This window comes from Artibeus jamaicensis, unplaced genomic scaffold (genome assembly GCF_021234435.1).
Source record: "Artibeus jamaicensis isolate MK-2021 breed Jamaican fruit bat unplaced genomic scaffold, CSHL_Jam_final scaffold_1964, whole genome shotgun sequence".
Taxonomy (NCBI): Eukaryota; Metazoa; Chordata; class Mammalia; order Chiroptera; family Phyllostomidae; genus Artibeus; species Artibeus jamaicensis.
Genome location: NW_026522030.1, coordinates 10717175 through 10737070, shown reverse-complemented (window position 1 = coordinate 10737070; position 19896 = coordinate 10717175). Strand labels below are relative to the sequence as shown.

Here is a 19896-nt window from a genome sequence, read left to right as displayed (position 1 = left end):
TCTCTGTCTTCATCTTCCATTCCATCAGCCCCTACTGAGGACAGTTCAAACACTTTTTTTTAAGCCAGTAAGATAGGTTTAGCATTCCAGCTAATATTCGGGGCAGACAGGCCAGGCTGCCTCTGCTAGAACTGAAAGCCACCTCCTAGTGAGTTCCTCCAGGATTCTGTAGAGTGAGCTCCATGACCCTGCTTTGGGGAGGGGGAGGGATGTGCCTGACGACAGCGAGCCTGTGCTGAGTGAGGTGCTTGTTGGAGAACAAATGTGTGCCACTGGCATGGATGGTCTGGGGCAGTGGGTGGGCGGCCGGAGGCCTGGCCACACCTGGTGCACAGGTGGATTGAAGAAGGGTCCATAGGTTCAAGGAAAACAGCTTTTAGTCAGATCACTGTATTTTATGATGCCAATTAGTGTTCTAGATGATAAGCTTAAATAAAAAACAGAAAATGGGAAGGTAAAATATGCTGAAGGGGAGGGAGCACACATTCAAAATAGCTTCTTTGGATTAAATTGTCATTTAGACACTTGGGATATTTGGCTTGACTCTTAAAGAACAATATTGGTGGTGATGTCTTGTTTTAAAATCACACTGCAATTAGAATTCTAGCAACTACATAGCATTTATTAGTTGTCAAAAAGCCACAATCAATTTCATGATCAGAAAATAAAGCAGGAATTCAGCGTCATCATCTTTATAAAATTATTGAATTTCTGAAAATATAAAGAATCCTTTGCTTTTAAAAATGTCAGCGTTGCCATATGGTGTTCCCGAGATCTGACCTCAAGAAGTTCTCAAGTCTTGCCATCCATGGAGTCTTTACTTGTAACTGAGACCCATCTGTTGTTTTCCATCTGAAGCTGGAAAAGAGTTAAGACAATTTTGGCCTTACTCTCAAAATAAAAACAGCAAAATTAAATAATCACTATATTTTCTTTTGCATTGTCTTTTAAACTAGATTCTAAAATGTGAGTGTAAGATAGAAAAACTATCTCATCTGCCGGGAACCGCCCTGCCTGGTTTCAGAAGCTGTAACCCCCCATGGCTAAGGCTGAGTAAGAGACCTGGACACCATAAGTCACTAAGGAGACAAAGCTTATCTTCCTGGCAGGGACGATGGCTCAGTCTCATTTTACTTCACCCTGCTTGGCCCCAGGCGGATGACTGGTTAGCCAATGTGGGTAAGATTCCTCAAGGGAGGGATGACCTAAGACAGGCACAATCACAAAGGGGAAGGACTTGGAGGGCTATAGAAAAAGGGGGTGATAGACCCTCACCCCTCAGCTTTGACATAGCCTGAGTCCTCATTCTCTGTGTAAGAAGTCTCCTAATCTCTTGGCTGCATTACTTCCCCTGCCTGATTTAAGCCTGAAACAATGCGGGGGAGTGCTGCAGCCCTGGGCAGGACCGAGCAGTTCCCTGGGGTGAGCAGGCCTAAAAAACAGTGCATAAAATCCTGTGAAACCTGCTTTGCTCAGAATGCCCTCAATTTTCTCATAAGGGTCCTAGCATGAAATGAGTTTGTTTCCCAAAGTTTTATAGCCCTTTAGCTAACTGACTCTGACTCAGAATAAGCCCTCAGAGTTCTTTGAATGTTATCTATTGTTTGATCCTTACTGCCTGACAATGACTGATGAGCTTTGCCTATATTCCTGTGCAAATTGAATCCAGTAAAAGCCCATTGAGGGACAGGCTCCTGGCCTTTCTTCTTTGAAGAGATCAGCCACCTTTCCTCCCCAAGAAGACCATGTCTTGGTAGACTTATTTTCATCCACAATGGCCTTGGGGGGCTGTGCTGTACAAAGCTCCCCACACTCACCTTCTTCAGCAGTTTAAAGCAAAGTGACAGGAGCTGGACCAGAATAGCCATCATGGATCTCGTCTTTGTAATGCATTTATCAGCCTGCAGTGACAAAAGCAAGGGAATCATATGCCTTTACAGAGGGATACTTCAAAAGGTACTTAGTATTTAATTTTAAAATGATACAATTTCTTCATTATTGAACTGGAAAGAATCTCAAAAGGCGTATGGATCAGTCCACATGGGCTGACTGGTTGCCTGGAGGCCCCAGAACACCGATACAGGGAGGGGACTGCTGCCCCGGTCTCAGGCCTAGGTCATGAGTCCCCAACCAGAACGGATGGAAAATCACCCTGTTCTACCCCAGGCTGTTTTGGGGGCTTCTCAGAGCACTCCAGATAGTGGTAGTGTCCCCCAAACTTTGCCATTCTCTGCCCTCCAGTCCCCTGTGGGTGGAGCCCACACTTGGAGTCATCTGTGCCATTGTTAGACATGTGACATTGGGATTTAAGGGAAAGTGCTTAATGCTATGGAATCAATCATGTCAAAAAGCCCATTTATTTGGTGAACCTACTGTTCCCTGGGGTCATTAATGACTGCAGATAGTAAGTGATATTTATAACTGCAGTGATGTCATGAAAAACAAATAAATCGCTCTTCTCTGGTTATTAATCCTTTATTTGAAGAAAAGGGGGCTGGAAGCTAATCTGATAAAGAATTGTCAAAATCTCTCAAGTGCCTACCCGAATTAACCTTTCCTCACTTTACCTTTAGAAACACTTGATTCTGCAAAGGTGTCTTAGTTATTGTCTGGAGCTGGTGGCATAGAGGAATTAGCTTGTTTATTTCCAGGAGAAGCATAAGCTTGTCATCATCCTTCAGCTGAAATGTAATTTAGGAAGTTATAAAAACTCCAACAAAACTCTATCTCTTCAACACTAAACACCTTTTTATCTTAACGATATACACCAGAAGTGGACATTCATGACACCTCCTCCGACACCAGGCAGGTAGACCTGCGTTACCTGTTTTGAGAAAGCTTGAACACTGGAAGCAACCTTCAAGCCCTCTTCAGCAAAAACCTGGTGAAAGGAAAAAGCATCACTACTTTAGATGTACGTCTTCTGGATAGTTGGTAGGAAACATACTCAGGGAAAGCAGAAAGCAAAAGGTCTGTCATGGAAACACCTTAATTTTCTGTTGTACCGAGGAAAACACGAGATTTTAACTGTAGTCAGAAGGAGGTTTGCAGGACCTGTGGCAGAATCAGTTCCTGAAGAGGCTCCTGTACCCCTGGGACACCTCCAATTACTCAAGGATCCCACAGACCCATGATACTCAGCCTTACAAATTATGTCTGGGCTCCGGAGGGATCTGAAGCTCATCCTGCAGTAGCTCCAGTTACAAAAGGATGATGAATCTTAGACTGTGAGTCCAAAAGAGTTAGAACTTTCCTACTCCAGGCTGAGCAAGATAAAATGTGTCACCCACACACACTCCTTAAGCAGCCACTTGAGTGGAGCAATTCAGATTGGATTTTGACGATTCCCCTTGCATCTCACAATTTAGTCGGGAGAACAGGACGACGGGGAACAACAGTGCCAAATAAATTAGACTGAAGAGTACTCAGGACCAGTGAAAGAGACCAGGGTTTGTAAAAGGACGAGGACCTGGCTTTAGGTGGCAGCAGTGAGAATGAAGCAAACAGGGCAAGTCTGAGAATGATTTGTGAAGAACAGTAACAAGTTCTGGTAATACGTTAGATGAAGCATAGAAAGAAGGAGGTGACAATTTTAGGGTTAACTTTAAACCTCTGTCAGACAGCCTTAACACTTTGCTGTCATAGCATACACTGATTTCAAGGTCAAATCCTTCTTCGCATCCTTCCCTGCCCTTTAAAAGGAAAATCAATGAGTTTTACCCCTAGCTTCCTACCAAACAGAGCGACTCATTTACCTATATACATATATTCTACTTCAGCAAATCGGTGCTTGATTTCCACCCTCTAGATCTGGTATTGTCCCTCAGTGTCCCCTATCTCAGAAAATGGAACTACCATTTACCCTTTTGGTCAAGTCAAAAACCTTTTATTTTTTTAATTTGTTTTTTAGAGATTAAAAAAAAAGATTTTATTACTTTTTTTTAGAGATGGGGAAGGGAGGGAGAAAGAGAGGTAGAGAAACATTGATGTGTGAAAGATACATTGATCAGTTGCCTCTTGCACACCCCCAACTGGGAACCTGGCCTGCAACCCAGGCATGTGGCCTGACTGGAAATTGAGCCAGTGACCTTTCAGTTTGCAGGCCGGCGCTCAACCCACTGAGCCACACCAGTCAGGACAAAAAAACCTCTAAAACATAGGTCAGATCACATTACTGCTCCTCAAAACCCTCAATGGGTTTTCCATCATAGTTGGGGGAAAAAAGCGTTTTCCATGGCTACTGAGATGTCCTATGTTACCATTTTCCTTCTGGCTCACTGCATTGCATCTACGCTTGCCTTCCTATCACTCTTCATATACCCAGAGCTAGCCTCACACCTCAGGGCCTTGATCCTTGTTCTGTGTGTCCAGAATAGTCGACCTCAAGATATCCATCCAGCTCACTCTCTCACTTAATCAATATCTCTATGCAAACGTTACCTCCTTAGAGGTCTTTTCTGACCTCCCCCTCTATCACCTCTCTCTTCTTATCCTACGTGATTTTATCTCTAAGTACCTGTATATGGGCATTAAGTACTTTTTACTGTCTATTCCTCCCATTAGGATGTAAGTTCCATGGGCCAGGGGCTTTGTTTTGTTCACTTTTGTCCCCAGAGTCCTTATGCCCACGGTGTGACACACGGTACAATAAATATCTGATGAACACTTTTTTCTGTGTGAGCTTGTTCTTTCTGTGTGAAGTTCACACAGAAAGTTCACACAGAAAGAAGGGGAGTGGTGGACCTTCTGCAGAGAATGCCCCCTACAGTGTGGTGTGACTTGGAATGATATAAGTCAAATTGAATGGAATGAATCTAGAATTTCTTCCAACTGTTTTAAGAGAAAAAAACCCAAAGAATTTTTTCTATAATTCTTCTGACTTTGCTGAACATCCTCTCCAGCTGAAATCCCCTTCGTGAAGAGGCTCAGATAGAAGCACAGCATGACAAAGAAAAGGTGATGAAGTGACAAAACCTTTAAGTTTCAGATGCAAGAAAGCTCTTGGTTCTGGAGAGGCAAATAGACTAACATGAGAGTCAGGAAAAATAAGAAGGAATCCTGCAACCTGCTTGTCAATCTAAAGCCTCTGAATGAGAGAGGAGAATTGGAACGGGCCTATGTGGAGTTTCATTAGACACACAGGGACATGGGGGTGGGTGTTGGCATGTCTGCCTCTCCCGAGTGTCTGAAGCATCAGGAATAGGAAAGAAATAAGGAAGCTAACATGTACTGCGCACCCTCCGATGGTGCCCAGCCTGACAGATGCTCTCTGATGGGCTATTTCATTCAGCCTCTATCATTCACCCAATTCGATAACGAAGAGGCCAAAAAGCCTTTCCAGCGTTCAGGAAAGCGTAAGAGACACGCAGCGTACAGGACATAGGGTACTTGGAAAAGCTAACACTTATCAGCTCATATGTTGACTCTCAAAGCCCATTCTACTTCATTCCCGTGATACTTAAAAGTGTTTTTTTCCCAGTAAGATAACAAAAAAGCTCCACGAAATGCTACTGCAATTCCTCTACTTTTCTAACACTCCCTGTAGTACACAGGTGTGTGCACAGGTAAGCACACAAACCTGATATAGTAAACCATTTAGAAATTAGTTATTACCCATTTTTAGCCTGAAAGTGAAGTAGTAGCACAACATGGAAATGAAGCATACCTCCAGTTGATGAATTAAATCCTGGGAAGTTTTCAGTGGCCCTTCTCCCCTGGAACAAATGCATTATTAAGGAAGAAAAAAAAGTCATTGCCTGAGAATTGGCTTTGTAATATTAAAGTTTTGGAGCATTTTGTATTTTAAGGGACCATGAATTTTTATGAATATTGAATAGATTAATAATATTGTGATTTTATTCTTAAAGCAACTTTAATACTTATTATTAAATATGAGGCACTTTTTAAATTTTTTTTAAAGATTTTATTTATTTACCTTTAGAGGGGAAGGGAAGGAGAGAGGGAGAGAACCATCAATGTATGGTTGCCTTTTGTGCATCCCCTGCTGGGAACTGGCCTGCAGGGAACTGGTCTGCAACCCAGGCATGTGCCCTGACTGGGAATCGAACCGCAATTGTCTGGTTCGCAGGCCTGTGCTCAATCCACTGAGCTACACCAGCCAGGGCTACTTTTTAAAATTTTAAGTGCACATTTACATCTTAATTTTACAATGTAAGGAAATTTAAAACTGACAAGTTGTATTTATGTTTTTCCTTTTCAACCTTTTTCATTTTGCTCCATAAATTAAGTATTTAAGATCTGATAATACGTCTTAATCAAAAGGCCTTTGTTTCATAATGAAAAGAGGATCAGACTGAAAGTTAGGACATTCTTGTTTCTGATTCCAATCTCAACTCCAGCAATTCAGGAATTTCAGTTGTCTTTGATGAAGCACGTCATTTAAATTGTAATTATCAGTCTATGAAATTATCCTAATAATATTTGAGTTCCTCTCTCATCAGAAGGTTGGGGAATATCCAACTGAAAAACCATCAAGAAGAATTAAAACCTCTACAGATGAAGAGTGAGTTATCAGAAAGAGCAATGGAGTGCGTGAATCAGGACAAAGCAGGAATCAGGAGAACTGAAATCCAGCAGCAACCAATTCTGCCTCTTAACAGGTCAATGGGACGTCGGCAGATCAGATCACTGCGAAGTTAGGGAAAATCTGTGCTACATAACGAATAGTGATTCAGGAGATTTGGCACTCTACTGAGGTGGCAGGCCTAATGGCTTATTCTTTGATCTGCGTCTAATCAACCACATGCATAAAGATTTAAAAGGCATGTTTCCTAAACTTACTCATGCTGGCTGGGAGAAACAGGGAAATATAGGATGGGGGAAAAGCAGAATGCAAAGTTATTTGAAAAGGATGAAAAGAATAGATACAAACCTAGAAGAGGATCTTTTCTAAGTCTAAATCTCAATTAAATGTCTTCTTGTTGCTTTCACTTAATTGACATAAGAACTGCATAATAGGTTTTTTACCATGTGGAACAGACTTTAACCTATCAGTAATTTAATGAGGCGCTTTTTCTCTACAATAGATGTTACATTAATTTTAAAAGATCGAAACACGATTACATTTACCTAGTAAATAAATACAGAGAATAGGCCATGCCGGACATGTTCCGCCCATGCCGGACAATCTCATTCTCCTGATTCTCCCACTTCCCGATCTCGCAGTTGGCGTCAGAGGTGAGCAAACCCAGCTTCAGGCCGAGCTTTGCAATCTTGGCCCTCTCCTAAAAAAAGTGCGGAGAATGTTTTCATCACAGCAATTTGTCATTACTGATATGAAAAAGAGAAGATGAATACAAAGAAAAAGGTCTTACCTCACAGTCCAACTTGTCTGGCTTTAATGATTTCAGGTTTGCGTTATTCTTCTGTGACAATAAAAAGATGAAGATAACTTAAAAAGCAGTACCGTTCATCATGAAGAAATACAGTAGTAACAGAGAGCATACAAAACACCTGTAATAAAATGTTAACCTAAGCATTTTCAGTACCTACTTAAAGCACATCAAGTTGTTTAAGTTAAAACAAGAACCAGTGGCAAGCACTCTACTAGCACATGAGTTCAGCCTGGATTGGCGAGTTAGTTAGAAATCTGGGGTGAGGGCAAGCAGGGCAGAGTCCCAGGAGGCCTTAAAAACGTTGGTATTTTTCCAGAGTCTGGGTATTATACACCCAAACCTTCCTGGCCCCTCTGTGGAATTATTCTATGAAATGATATAATAAAACTAGCCGCTATCTGTAGAGGTCCATGTGTTCCTAAAGTTATGACTGAAATGAATTCCTTTACCAAATTTGCCCTTCAAGGGCTAAATTTCAGCACCCCTGTTTTACTGACATCCTGATTCCCGATCCTCTGCCCAGGCTGTGTTGGAGATTATATGAGTAGTTAGAATTTAAGGTTCAATATTTGAACCAACATGTTTGATAGGCCCCTAGTTTTGAAACAGCACATTTGTTCCTAAGTAAGCTGTTGGGAAGTCAGATTCCTCATGTTTCCCCTATGAAGGGAGAAAATACTGTGCCCTAGTCAGGTTAGCAGGCTGACCCACTGAAGTCTATTTACGAGAAGGGCAGAAAGCACTCCAATAGCAATGGTCCTTTGAAACACAGAGACTCAGAGGTTCTCTGAGATGGCAGCAGCTTGGACACTACGGGATTTCACTATGGGATGGGATGGGAACTCCTGTAGTTGGGGCAGGAGTCCCAGAGCAGCTGCAGCTTGTGGAGATGAAGGGCCAGAAGGTACAGGGGCCTTTTTGTTTTTGTTTTTTTTAGGAAAGGTTTACTTAAACAACACACACAGAGTACATAGTCACACAGTCACACACGTATACAAAGTATAAATTACAATAAAACAAAACAAGTGCCCATGTAGCTTAAGAAACAGATCTCCACCCCACCTCTGAAGTATACAGGTACCTCTCCGTTTTTTGTTGCCCTCATTATTACCAGGACTTGTTACTTAGAACCAGCTATCGTGTTGCCAGTTTTACTACAGAACTGAACATCCCCAATTTCCCCTTTTTTCTACTCCATAGTTTATATTTGCTCATTTGACATAGTCCTTTGGAAAGTTTCTGATGCCATTTACTATAGAAGACACGGGATAAATTACAGGACAAAAGAGGAGCAAGGGAAACTAGAAGGTCACACACACACACACACAGGCTGCCTCTTGTGTTCTGTAGAACATGAATGGAGACCATCACTGAACTCTTTGGCCCCTCCGTGTAAAGTCACATCACCTTTATCTTCTTCCTCGGTCTAGGCTACAAAGCAACTAATAAAACATTGAAGAAAGTTAAGAATACCCTGCAGGGTTTTAGGCTTTAGTTTATTTAGAAGTTTATGTTCCATGTTATTCTTTTAAATTGAGTTATATATTCATTATTTTTAGTTTTCCTTTTACGAATCATTATTAAAGTGTTTTATGAAGACAGGAAGAGAATTGCCTTAAAAGATACAGAATACAAGTTAATAATACAACCAAGCTTGCCATCTAGTGGACACTACTGGGGAATGCAGAGACATCAGTATTATAATGCTATACATACAGGTTTCAAGTCTCTCCGTGTAAATAGTGTGGCATATTTTCATCAAGGCAGAAAACATTAAGAAAGCCCCTAGCTCGTAGAAAATGACTCCAACATGACCTTGTGAATTAGATCCAAGATATAAACCTGTTACCTTTTCCTGTTCCCTCCTACAACCTGTTACCTATTCCCTCAACCCTCCAAACCTAACACAAATCACCACAGTATGAGCTACGGCTAGATTGTTATTCAGGATGACTGCTATGACGGCTGTCAGAGGGGAGAGGGGAGGGGCAACAGGAAGGAAGAGGGTGAAGGGAGTAGCCAAAGAACATATACACTTCACCCGCAGAAACAGACAACAGTGTGGGGATGGCCAGAGGGCCGCGGGCAGGGGCTGGGTGGAGGCGGGCAGAGGCTGGGGGACGTGGGGACATCGATAACAGTGCCAACCATAAAAATAAATGAAAAATAAATACAAGAACAATGGACAAAAAAAGAATAACAGCTATGGGGGAGAGGTGAGGGGGTGGAGGGATCAAACAAAAAGGAAAATGGACTCTGGACAAAACAGCAGAGTGGTGATTCAGGGGGTGGGGTGGGGTGGGGAGAGGGGTGCAAGGGGGCTACATGGTAATGAAAAAATACAGTAAAAAAGAATTACTATGCACAGTCAACATTTAACACCCTATTTTCTTTAACGTCAGATATTGGGGGTGGGCAGCAACGGGCAGCGGGAGCATAATTGGAATTCTGAATGGAAATATCCTGAAACGCACCAAACTGCTGTACTTACCGTTAGCTTTGGAAGTGAAAGGTAGCCATACTTCTCTCCTGCAAATAATATGTACAACTTAAAATAAATTTCCCATGATTCACATTTAATTTTACAATATTCTTAAATAAACAGGAATGTTTCTTTCTATTAACTACCTGTGATTCAGAAATAAAGTTGCAATTTCATTGGTGAGCACGAGACTGTCAGCAATTGTTTCTCTCGGTTTCCTATGCCAGCCAGTCTCTACCGCCTCCGGTGAAGTGGCAGAGAGGCGGAACAGTGCACCCACCGGTACTTACAGGCACGACCCCTGCCATTCACAGTGAGTGCTTTCACAGCGGTCTGCCTCTAAAGAACCCGACTCTTCCTCTCCCAGTACCACGTATCTGGTGCTTGCTTCCTCTTCTGCAAGTACCAGACCAGATCGTTTACAGCTACCCACATGTTCTCCCAGTCGGGGAAGAGGACAACTGGAGTGTGCAGAGAGGAGGATGAAACAGAGCAAGCAACAGACTCTTGGCTGGGAATTCACAGGTGGCAGGAAGCGTAGCTGCTAAGGAAAGGAGGAGACGTGTAACGCCCGCTGCATCCCTGCCCTTTCATTGTTCTGGCCGAATGTAATTTTAGAGCTGTGTAAATGTAACTACTCCTTAACTAGGGGCAAGGAGCTCTACATTTGGCCCTTTGAAGGCAACCGTGAGGCTGATGTGGCTGGCGCCTGATGAAAATGGGTTTGCCACCCCTGAGTTAGACTCAAGAGGCTTCACAAAACTGAAGATCACTGCAAACCTGGTCGTTCTTCAGAGAGTTTTCTCCAAATGCTCTGTAGGCAAAGTTGTCCCTCTTTCCCCCAATTCTAATATAACCAAGTTGATAAAATACCAAAAAAATGAGTCTGAATCATTTTATAATTTTATAGTTGTTTTTTCCATACAAGGGAATTATTGCCACTGATTCGAAGCCGAGAAAGAACACATGGGCTCAATTATATTTCGCTATTACACCAAATTAAAGAGGTAGTATAAACAATTTCTGTCTCTGATGGAGACATGTTATAAACATTAGAAGTAATTGGAAAAACATATATTGGGGAGAAATATACTTGGTACAGATATTAGGTTTACAGAATTACTTTCAAAGCACTAAATCCCTTGTTTAATATGCCCTAAACCAAAACCCCAATTGGGCCATCTTTACTTCTGAGTTTATATCTGAAGATGAATTAAGTTCACAATTAAGTCCCAAAGCCCCTCTCATCCTGTGAAAGTACCAAAATTATTTTTCATGAAAACCTTATTGAGAGGTACTGTTTTCATTTTCAATACTAGAGCTTTTTGCATCTCCACAAATAAAGCAAATTCCTCAAGGACACATATGCCTCATTGTTTCACTGAAAATGTGCTACATTATCCCCTATTCGAAGTTCAGTGAGCTTTTGGGGGGTCTGGAGGGGCTCTGCATGACATGATCAATCAGAAAACAAATCCATGTTCCCAGACCTACTTAACATGAATCCCTAACCACCAAGGGACTGGCAGACTATTGGCAAACCTCAGGAGCACTGTTGAAGGAGTCTGTTCAAACAGTCTAGTCCAAACCCGGCAGTCAAGCTCAAACCCTTCGTTCTCCGTTCAGGTGATCACCAAATCCTACCAATGTTATTTGTAAAAATCTTCTCCTATTAGTCCTCTCATCTCCTTTTCTACTATCATCGCCCCATCATTTCTTGTATGGATTACTCCCTTGTTCCAGACGTACGTGTCCCCCAAATAAGCTTGTATTTAGGCTCAAGCACCTTCCTCCCCATGCACCCAACCTGTGAAGTGAAACAGGACTACCCCACACATCCTTAAAACCCGAGCTCAGCCATGTGAACTCAAAGATGGGCCCGACAGAATGATGGAAATTCAGTTTTCTTAATGGAGGGAGAGAGTCTGCAAACTGCAGGAGAAGGCTTCCTTCTGACAGTCATTCGTCCAAAACAATCTCGAGCTCTAAGTGCTGATTTCTACTCATCACTAAGGGCAATTGAAGTCTTTTTTTACCTCGTCCCTTCTAATACAAAGACTGTGGCCTCCCTGGAGGTTTAGGCAAAGAGACAAAAAGGCTAGAAGACAAATACTGTTTTTTGAGTTCTTAAAACAATCCCAGCAAGCCCTATTGTAAAATTTGAGTGTCTCCAGTAAAGAAGACAATGAATGACTCCACTCTCAGACTGGCTTCAAGTATGAGAACCCTAACAGCTCTTATTGTTTAGCATGCAGTTTGCCACTTAATTGTCTGGTTAACTGATACTTAAAAACCTGAGAATTTTCCCAGTTATGAGTGTCAAGATATGCAGAGCAGAACTAAGGTGGCTGGGATACAGCAAAGGCTTTCCAATAACAGTTGTAACATGAATTAAACAGTAGCAGAGAGTCAGGACTTTTGTCCTTTGTATGTGGCAAGCAGAGGGCGGAGGGCAAGGTCATAGGCAGGTTGGTCATAACCATACAGAACAGGAAGAGTGACGCTGTGACCTGACCGTGGACTCGATAATGGCTAACTCAGCCCTGGCTGGTGCAGCTCAGTGGACTGAGTGCCAGCCTGTGAACCAACAGGTCACAGGTTCAATTCCCAGTAAGGGCACATGCCTGGGTTGTGGGCCAGGTTTCCCAGTCCGGGGCATGTGAGAGACAACCAATTGATGTATCTCTTGCACATTGATCTTTCTCCCCCTCTCTTTCTCCCTCCCCTTCCTCCATCTCTAAGAAGTAAATAAACACAATCTTTAAAAAAATAAGTAAGAATGGCTAAGTCAGAGTTGGACTTCATGGAAAAAAGCTATTCTTGACAGCTTCCTGACAAATAGCAAGGACAAGGAAAGGCAGTATGAGAAATCAGCCAACTTTGTCTCTGTTGACCCCACAAAACGGTGTCTTCTGATGTCTTCACCAGTTAAACAGTGGGCGTCCCATTGAATGAATGAACATGACAGAGTTTTTCCCTCGTAGAGAAGAATTTCTGCTCATCCCTAAGGAAGTGAAGGTAATCCTTAGGGTAGGTTATGCAAACTTAAAGAAGAGGTCATTTATATGACATTCAGCTTGAAAGGAAAAGAAACCAGAGTGACCATGTAATCACAAAACAAGTCATACGATTTTTCCTGTTTCAACTCTGGTCCAAAGGCATGGACGCTCGTGCTAGGAAACACGGGGGGGGGGGGGGGCATGCTCTTCCTAAACAAGTCCTGTGGCTAAGGGATCATTCTTCTGTAAATGCGGGTCAGTTATATCACTTTACCTCTTAATATATGAAACTCCCCTCACATAAACGCCCATGTAACTAACTATAAATACGTTATCAAAGCATCAAAATGATACGCCGTTCAAACTAGCTGTCACAGAAATCTTTAAATGCAGAAGCGTGGTAAAACTGATTATACTTTACAAGTTATGTTATATCTACAAAGTCCACCATTCCTTGATTCTAAAGCATGTCAGTAACTGTTCTAAATGAATATTTAAAAAAATAGGAAATGTTTAAATGTTCACATTCAGTAAAAAAAATGTAATTTGATGTTATTGTGACTTTGAATGTCATTTTTTTTCAAAGCTAAGCATGCTTGACACTAACAGAAGCCATTTGAAGGGAAAAATGTATAAAAACAAATATAAACAGGACACATAGTACAATGGGAAATAAACAAAACTCTCAGTTGATATTAAAATAAAAAGTTAAAATGATGCCTTCCTGTACATCATATGGTGCTATTCTACATGTGGTAGAAATAATGAACTTACCCACCACAGGAAATATTCCAAGACAATGTAGTCATCAAGGAAAAAGATTCCATCCGAGTGGAAGGAAAGCAATTCAAAAATCAAATAACTACATTCATTTCATTATAAAAATAGTAGAATTAAACCAGATAATTACTGTGTCGCAGAAGAAATGTACTAAAATTAAAAAAACAATTTAGAAGAAATGTAAGCTTACTTAATTTCAATAGGAAAACTAGAATGCTAATATTAATTCAAAGAAATCTACTATGCTGTTGTACAATGAACTTTACTGTTTAGATACTAAATAAAGGACAAATATTATTTTCATAATTTTGCGAGGAGACATTTTACTGTAAAAATAACTCAGTTGGGTTATGACAGAATAACTTATTTTGCATCTACAGTTTAAAATAAAAAATCTGATAGTTCCATTAAAATAATAGTATATGTCAACACGTGGGCATTTTCTCACCTCGTCTTCCTTCAAACACGTCATTGATTTCTCTCAGCAGGGTTGACATGTCACTAATTTGGGATTCCCAGGCTTCACAAAACACATCTAGGTTTTCCTTCGCAATTTTACTGGATGGATGCAATGTTAATGTTTCCGCAGCAGAAATGATCTAAAGAAACGCGATATAAACCGGTGTGAATTTCAAAACCTGAGCTCTTAGAATCACACCAGAAACCAAACTTAAGTCTGCACGTCCACATCAACTCAATAAACCATGAAGTAGTCTCCACATAGAAGCCTCCTGTTGGGTGATGGGGGGGATACATGGTAGAAAACCACTTACTGTTCCCACAGTCTTATCTACAGACAGACAGGGTGTGTTATCCTATACAAGTCTTTATTCAGAGAGCAGTTAGCTTTATTCGAGGAACACTGTCCCAACGAACTTATTTCCAAGGTGCAGGTCAAAGTCACGCTCAGACAGAGTGCACTGCACACTGTGGAGGAGAGCCCGCAGGGTAGTAATGGCAGCAGTACTGGCAGGGGGGAGGCGGTAGTGCTGGTAGCAATGGCAGTGGCAGACCAGTATTCCTATGAGCAGCAGTGGCAGTAGTAGGGGTGGCTACACAGTGCTGGTGTGGGTGGTAGTGATGCTGGTGGCAGTGGCGGTGGCAGTGACAGTAGGTAGGTAGGAGCAGTGGTAATGGCGCTAGAATAACACGTGCACACACCTATGAGTACATTGCGGATACGTTCTGGAGGTACTGTGTTAGGTGCTTGACATACAGTCATAGTAGTTCTCAAAACAAGCAAAATACTAATCTTCCCAAATAAGCATTATTCCCATTTTATAGCTGGAGAAACTGAAGCTCAGAGATACCAAGTAACTAATACAGCTTGTCCTCGAATTAGGTGGTTTCACTCAACACTTTTGTTAGAGCTGATGAGATGCCATAGGAACTTAACTCTCGCTTCTATCAGTTGGCCTTTGGGAAACTTGGTTCTGTTACACATAATTTTGTTTTGCTTAAAGGTATAGGACCTATTGGCAGTGTTAAGTGAGGGCTTACTGATACGGCTGTTCATTCACCTACTGTGTGCCAGCCACTGCACCTGCCCTCCCGGTGCCGAGGCACCAGCTGTGAGCGACACAGACCAATGGCCCTGTCCTTCTTCACAGGCTCATGTTATGATGTGGGAGACAACTGAAAATACAGCGTCCGGCAGAAGAAAGGCCTGCGTGAATGTGGTTGGCAGGGTAATAAAACATATCGTAACCTACAGTTTTAATTTGAACATTTCACCTAACATACCATGTGGTGTGCTTGAGTGTGATATTGTTATGTTACAGAATGACATGCTTATGATTTTGTAATAAAAGACTTTGTCATGTAAAAGGGGTGTTATTTGTGCCCAACCTGTACATAAGTAGATTATAAGATATTCTGGAAGACAATGGTATGTATGACAATAAAGGGGAAGGCATATGGAGGGTGTTAGGTGGTCAATGAAAAGATGGCATATAAGCGAAGAATTGAAAAGGGCAAGGGAGCCACAGGGATTCGGGGAAAGTGGTTTGGGATGAGACGGGAGCACTTCTGGTGTGTTCGAGAATCAGCCAGTTGGCCAGTGTGACTGACCGACATAAAGAAAGGAAGGTCACCACTGGCCGTGTGACAGAAACATACACAGGAGGGCTGGCCTGGACCCTGAGCGGGAGAGGAAGTCACTGGACAGTGCTCAGAGACCGACATGACCGCGGTTGCGCTGCCTTTAAGAGAATTATAACTGGGCGCTCCTCCGGGGTGGGCACAGCCCCACAGACATGGGCCTGACGAGCTGGTGGCAACCTCATGAGTGGAGCACGGTTCCCACCCTCAGGGAAGGCGGACACGTGGCCTGCCAGCAGGCCACCAGCTGGACTTCGGCTTTGCTGCCCTCTCCACCGGGGGCCACTGCAGTGTGCCCACTGCTCAGCTGTGCATGCCCTGGATGTGATCTAACATTTTTAAAGGAGATATAAAAATGACATTGCTAAAGCAGAGGTATGCGGGAATAAATATAAATTATCCCAGAGGCACGCTCTCTTTCCTTAAATGACCCCTTAGCTAGACAGATGCCAAAGACCAGGTAGAAGCTGAGGCAATGGGAATAGACAAAGCTTCCAAGTTACAGAAATTTGACAACGGGCTCTATCACCATCTGGGGAAGAAAAATCTGGCTTTTCCTAATATCACTGTTACAGCAAAAACAGTAAACGGAGAACAGCAACCAAAGAGCAGACTGCACATGGCAGGAGGGTCAAACGCTTTAGTTCTACCGAAACACATTCTAGCCAAGGCCTCACAGGGTGACTCCCAACTGGACAGGCCAATAGGGAAGCCTTGCTTTCTCCCAATGAACAGAGGTCCTCTGGTTATAAAATGTTCAGCGGATGATCACTAGGGAGAGTCACTCACACACAGTGGACCCTTGAACGATGCAGGGTTTAGGGTGCTGACCTTGGCACAGTCAACAATCCACACGTGAGGATGTAGGTCCTGCTTCCACGGTAAGCCGTGGCACTGCTCTCTCAGGGGAGCATACAATCCTCCCTCTGCTGGACGGCCACACCACATGGTCTCTGAGCCTCTTTCACTGCTCTCAACTCTACATCCGGGGGCTTGACCTCTATCTTCCAATACTGCATTTAAATGAGTCCTCTGGGGCCCTGGTCAGGTAGCTCAGTTGATTAGCACACCATCCTAATAGACCAAAGTGGCGTGTTCGATCCCCCATCAGGGCACATACAAGAATCAACCAATGAATGCACAAATAATAAGTGGGACAGCTAATCCATGCCTCTCTCTCTCTCTCTAAAATCAATAAGTAAAAAAAAGTAAATCCTTTTGGCTGACATAATGAATGAAATAAGAACACCAGGTAAATTGTATTTTAGGGGTTGGAAAGGAAATCCTGTCCCTCACTTTTTCCCTTAGATTGATTTGACAAGGACAGTATTAGATGGGATGTCGATTTTTAAAAGGCTTTGAAAATTACTATAGAAATTTTAGAAAAAAATAATTCACAATTCTCTCAAATACACACAAGAACTTTTATTTCTGCATACTCCCACAGAGTCATTTTCTTATCTATGTACATTTTACATAATAGCAAGTATAGTATATGAACAAAATTATATTGTTTTTATCACCTAACATTTTTACAAAACACTTTTCAATATTGCTAATTCTAGCTATCATTATTATTTTAAGTCACATTATGTACCTAAGATAGCTATTTTGCTTCCAAATGAATCTTATTATAAGTAAAGTTGTAACAAACATTGTTTTGTTTTTTTCTGCTGTTGTTTTTAATCTCCTTATGTCCTTAGGAATTACTGAGTCAAACATGTGAGTATTTTTATGGCCTGTTACATAATGACGGCTTACTTTTCAAACATGTTACAACAACCCACATTGTAAACAGCTTCATTAAAACAGACATAAACCAGGGCATTCATTTAATGGGCCAATCTCCCCTTTGGCAGATGACCAGACAACCCAATGGAATGCCAGCTGCGTTTCCACGCACGGCGGAGGAAAAGTCCGCGATCTCCGCCTCTCTCTGCAGACCGGGCCTCTAGTTACGCAGAACCACTCACGTCTTCCCCCCACACAATCTGTCATGACACTCAGACAGGACTCAGTATGGAAGGAGCAATCTGCCGTTGGTCATACCTGGTGGCCGGTCACCTGGAATGTCTCCTCTGCATGTACACAGGTTATTTCAAGAGGTTCTGTCCCAGAAACATGTCGCAACAACCGGCAGGTCTACAAGAAAACATTTCTACAGTTCAGCCTCCACAATCTCATTCTTCACAAGACATAATGTCATTTGATAATTCATAAGGACAATAACAACCCATTAAAACCTATAAAAAACAGATTTTTGCATTCAGGAGAAATTATAATACTATATCGGTTACCAACAGAATCTCTGGGAACAAATAAAGGTACAGAGTAGTGTTTTTACTTCCTGTCCGATCACAGCGAGGTGGTCCGAGACTGTTAGAACCAGGGGGCGGTCTCGGGAGGAATCTAGCAGAACCCACACACTCTCTGTATGAAGACACTTTGCTCAGAGAGGCGACTTGCCCAGGGTCTCTTGGCTAAACTAGGTCAGTTAATAAAAGCTACACACTCTTTCTGTCAACAAAAAACACTTTCCTACATGGTCAAATAGTTAACACGCCTTTCACTGGAGTTAACACTGACTTAGGTAAGACCAATGTAATGAGCAGAGGGTCATTATCAACGAGAATTATCGAAAACCTGGAGGTTTAAAAGAGAAAATTGGAAAAACTATTTTCTCATCGTTAAAAAGATTTGCTGCAGAATTCCTACAATGAGCAAGTTTGCTTACAATCATAATATTTGGTTTACAAACAAAATGGCATCGAAGCTATTTTTAAAAGGAGGTGTAACTACAGTCATTTTAAGAATGCTCCTTAGCAGTCTTCACACATAATCAAATAGAGGAGAGGGAGCTAGTTCCTTCCACCATCAGTTTTTGAGATTTGGTGAGCAGGGCACATTAGATCGCCTGCAAGCAGCTAGATGTTTCATATTCATGCATTTATATGCATGCCAGCTAAGACATACCCTTTATACCCAAGGTATATATGGCTTACGTATATTTTTTACTAGCATATCAGATATCTGACATTATCAACAGGCAGAAGGCTTAAAGTATCAATAAATAATTTAAATTATAACAAAAGTGGCAGGCAAAGCACCAGTAACACACGACAGAGATTTGGGAAGAGGACAGGCTTAGAGAAGGCGTACTGTGCTGGCGGTCTTCTCTTTGATCCTCTAATCCATTCTCCTTTTTCTCAAACCTGCGCTCGTCCTGGGAGACTGACCTATGTGGTCTGAAGCTCCATTTGGCCAATGGGAAGCTCCAGCAACAGACTAGCAGGGATGAGAAGAGTAAGGGCCTTAATTCCCAGGTTCTTTCCCTGCAGGGTCACCCTGGACTATCTCCTAAAATTGCCTCTCGGGGTGTCTCTCTGAAAGACTCCATGGCCTTCCAGTGTCCAGGAATCGCTTACTCTCCTGTCCATTGGGTGAAGCGCTGATACCAGCCGTGCTATCGCTAACCCCAGTCACTGCACTCCCACGGTTTCCTCTGCACCCTGTCTCCGCGACTGTAAACAGCTCCTTAATTAAACCCTCTTTAAATTACCCCAATCTGCATGTGCCACCATTTCTTTCCCACTGAGACCCAACAGATTCAAACAGAAAGGAGATTCCAATAGATACGCACACAGTGTATCTCCACTGCACCACTCGAGGTCTAATCTTTCTGAGAGAATAAGGAAAAGATTAAGAGACACATTTGTGGGTTCTAGCCATTCTGGCTGTTTCGTTTTTAGAAGCCAGGCTGTTGTAAGAACAAAACAGATAAACATAATACGTTTGAAACCCCAGAAGTGAGAAGGTGCTCGTGTAAGTTAACCAAACACTGTGTTTGCATTAATATTCCCTGGTGGCAGCACAGCTAGCATCAATCCACAATTTCTTTAACAAGTAAACTGATGACTCACCTCCACAAGCTGTTCTTTCTGTTCTGAGAATTTACAGGCATATTCAGCCAAACCTTCTAAATTTCCTTCTACTCCAGTGAGTTTTAATGCTTTCAGAACCATGTGATCGGCATGGTATTTTAGCAGATCAGCCGCTCGCTGGGTTGCTGTACTATGAAGCTGCGGAGGTGGGGGGAGGGAGGTAATGAGAGACAGACAGCAAACCGTGAGATTTCGAGATTTCGTGACCAAGCCCCGCAGAACCCCTTTAAAAACCGAAG

At 42.3% G+C, this 19896-nt stretch overlaps 1 protein-coding gene across 1 annotated transcript in view; it reads right to left on the bottom strand.

Moving 5' to 3' along the window:
• Positions 1-595: 595 nt before the first annotated feature.
• Positions 596-19896, bottom strand: part of CTNNAL1 (catenin alpha like 1) — a 49606-nt gene continuing 30305 nt past the window's right edge. Inside the window, exons 9-19 of the mRNA XM_037152642.2 lie at positions 19637-19795; positions 17766-17858; positions 14065-14215; positions 9847-9884; positions 7335-7385; positions 7090-7244; positions 5666-5714; positions 2825-2881; positions 2568-2681; positions 1818-1901; positions 596-858 (exon numbers count right to left, since the gene is read on the bottom strand). Coding sequence (XP_037008537.2) covers positions 793-858; positions 1818-1901; positions 2568-2681; positions 2825-2881; positions 5666-5714; positions 7090-7244; positions 7335-7385; positions 9847-9884; positions 14065-14215; positions 17766-17858; positions 19637-19795 — 1017 coding nt within the window. The 3' untranslated portion in view covers positions 596-792. The remainder of the gene's footprint in view (positions 859-1817; positions 1902-2567; positions 2682-2824; positions 2882-5665; positions 5715-7089; positions 7245-7334; positions 7386-9846; positions 9885-14064; positions 14216-17765; positions 17859-19636; positions 19796-19896) is intronic.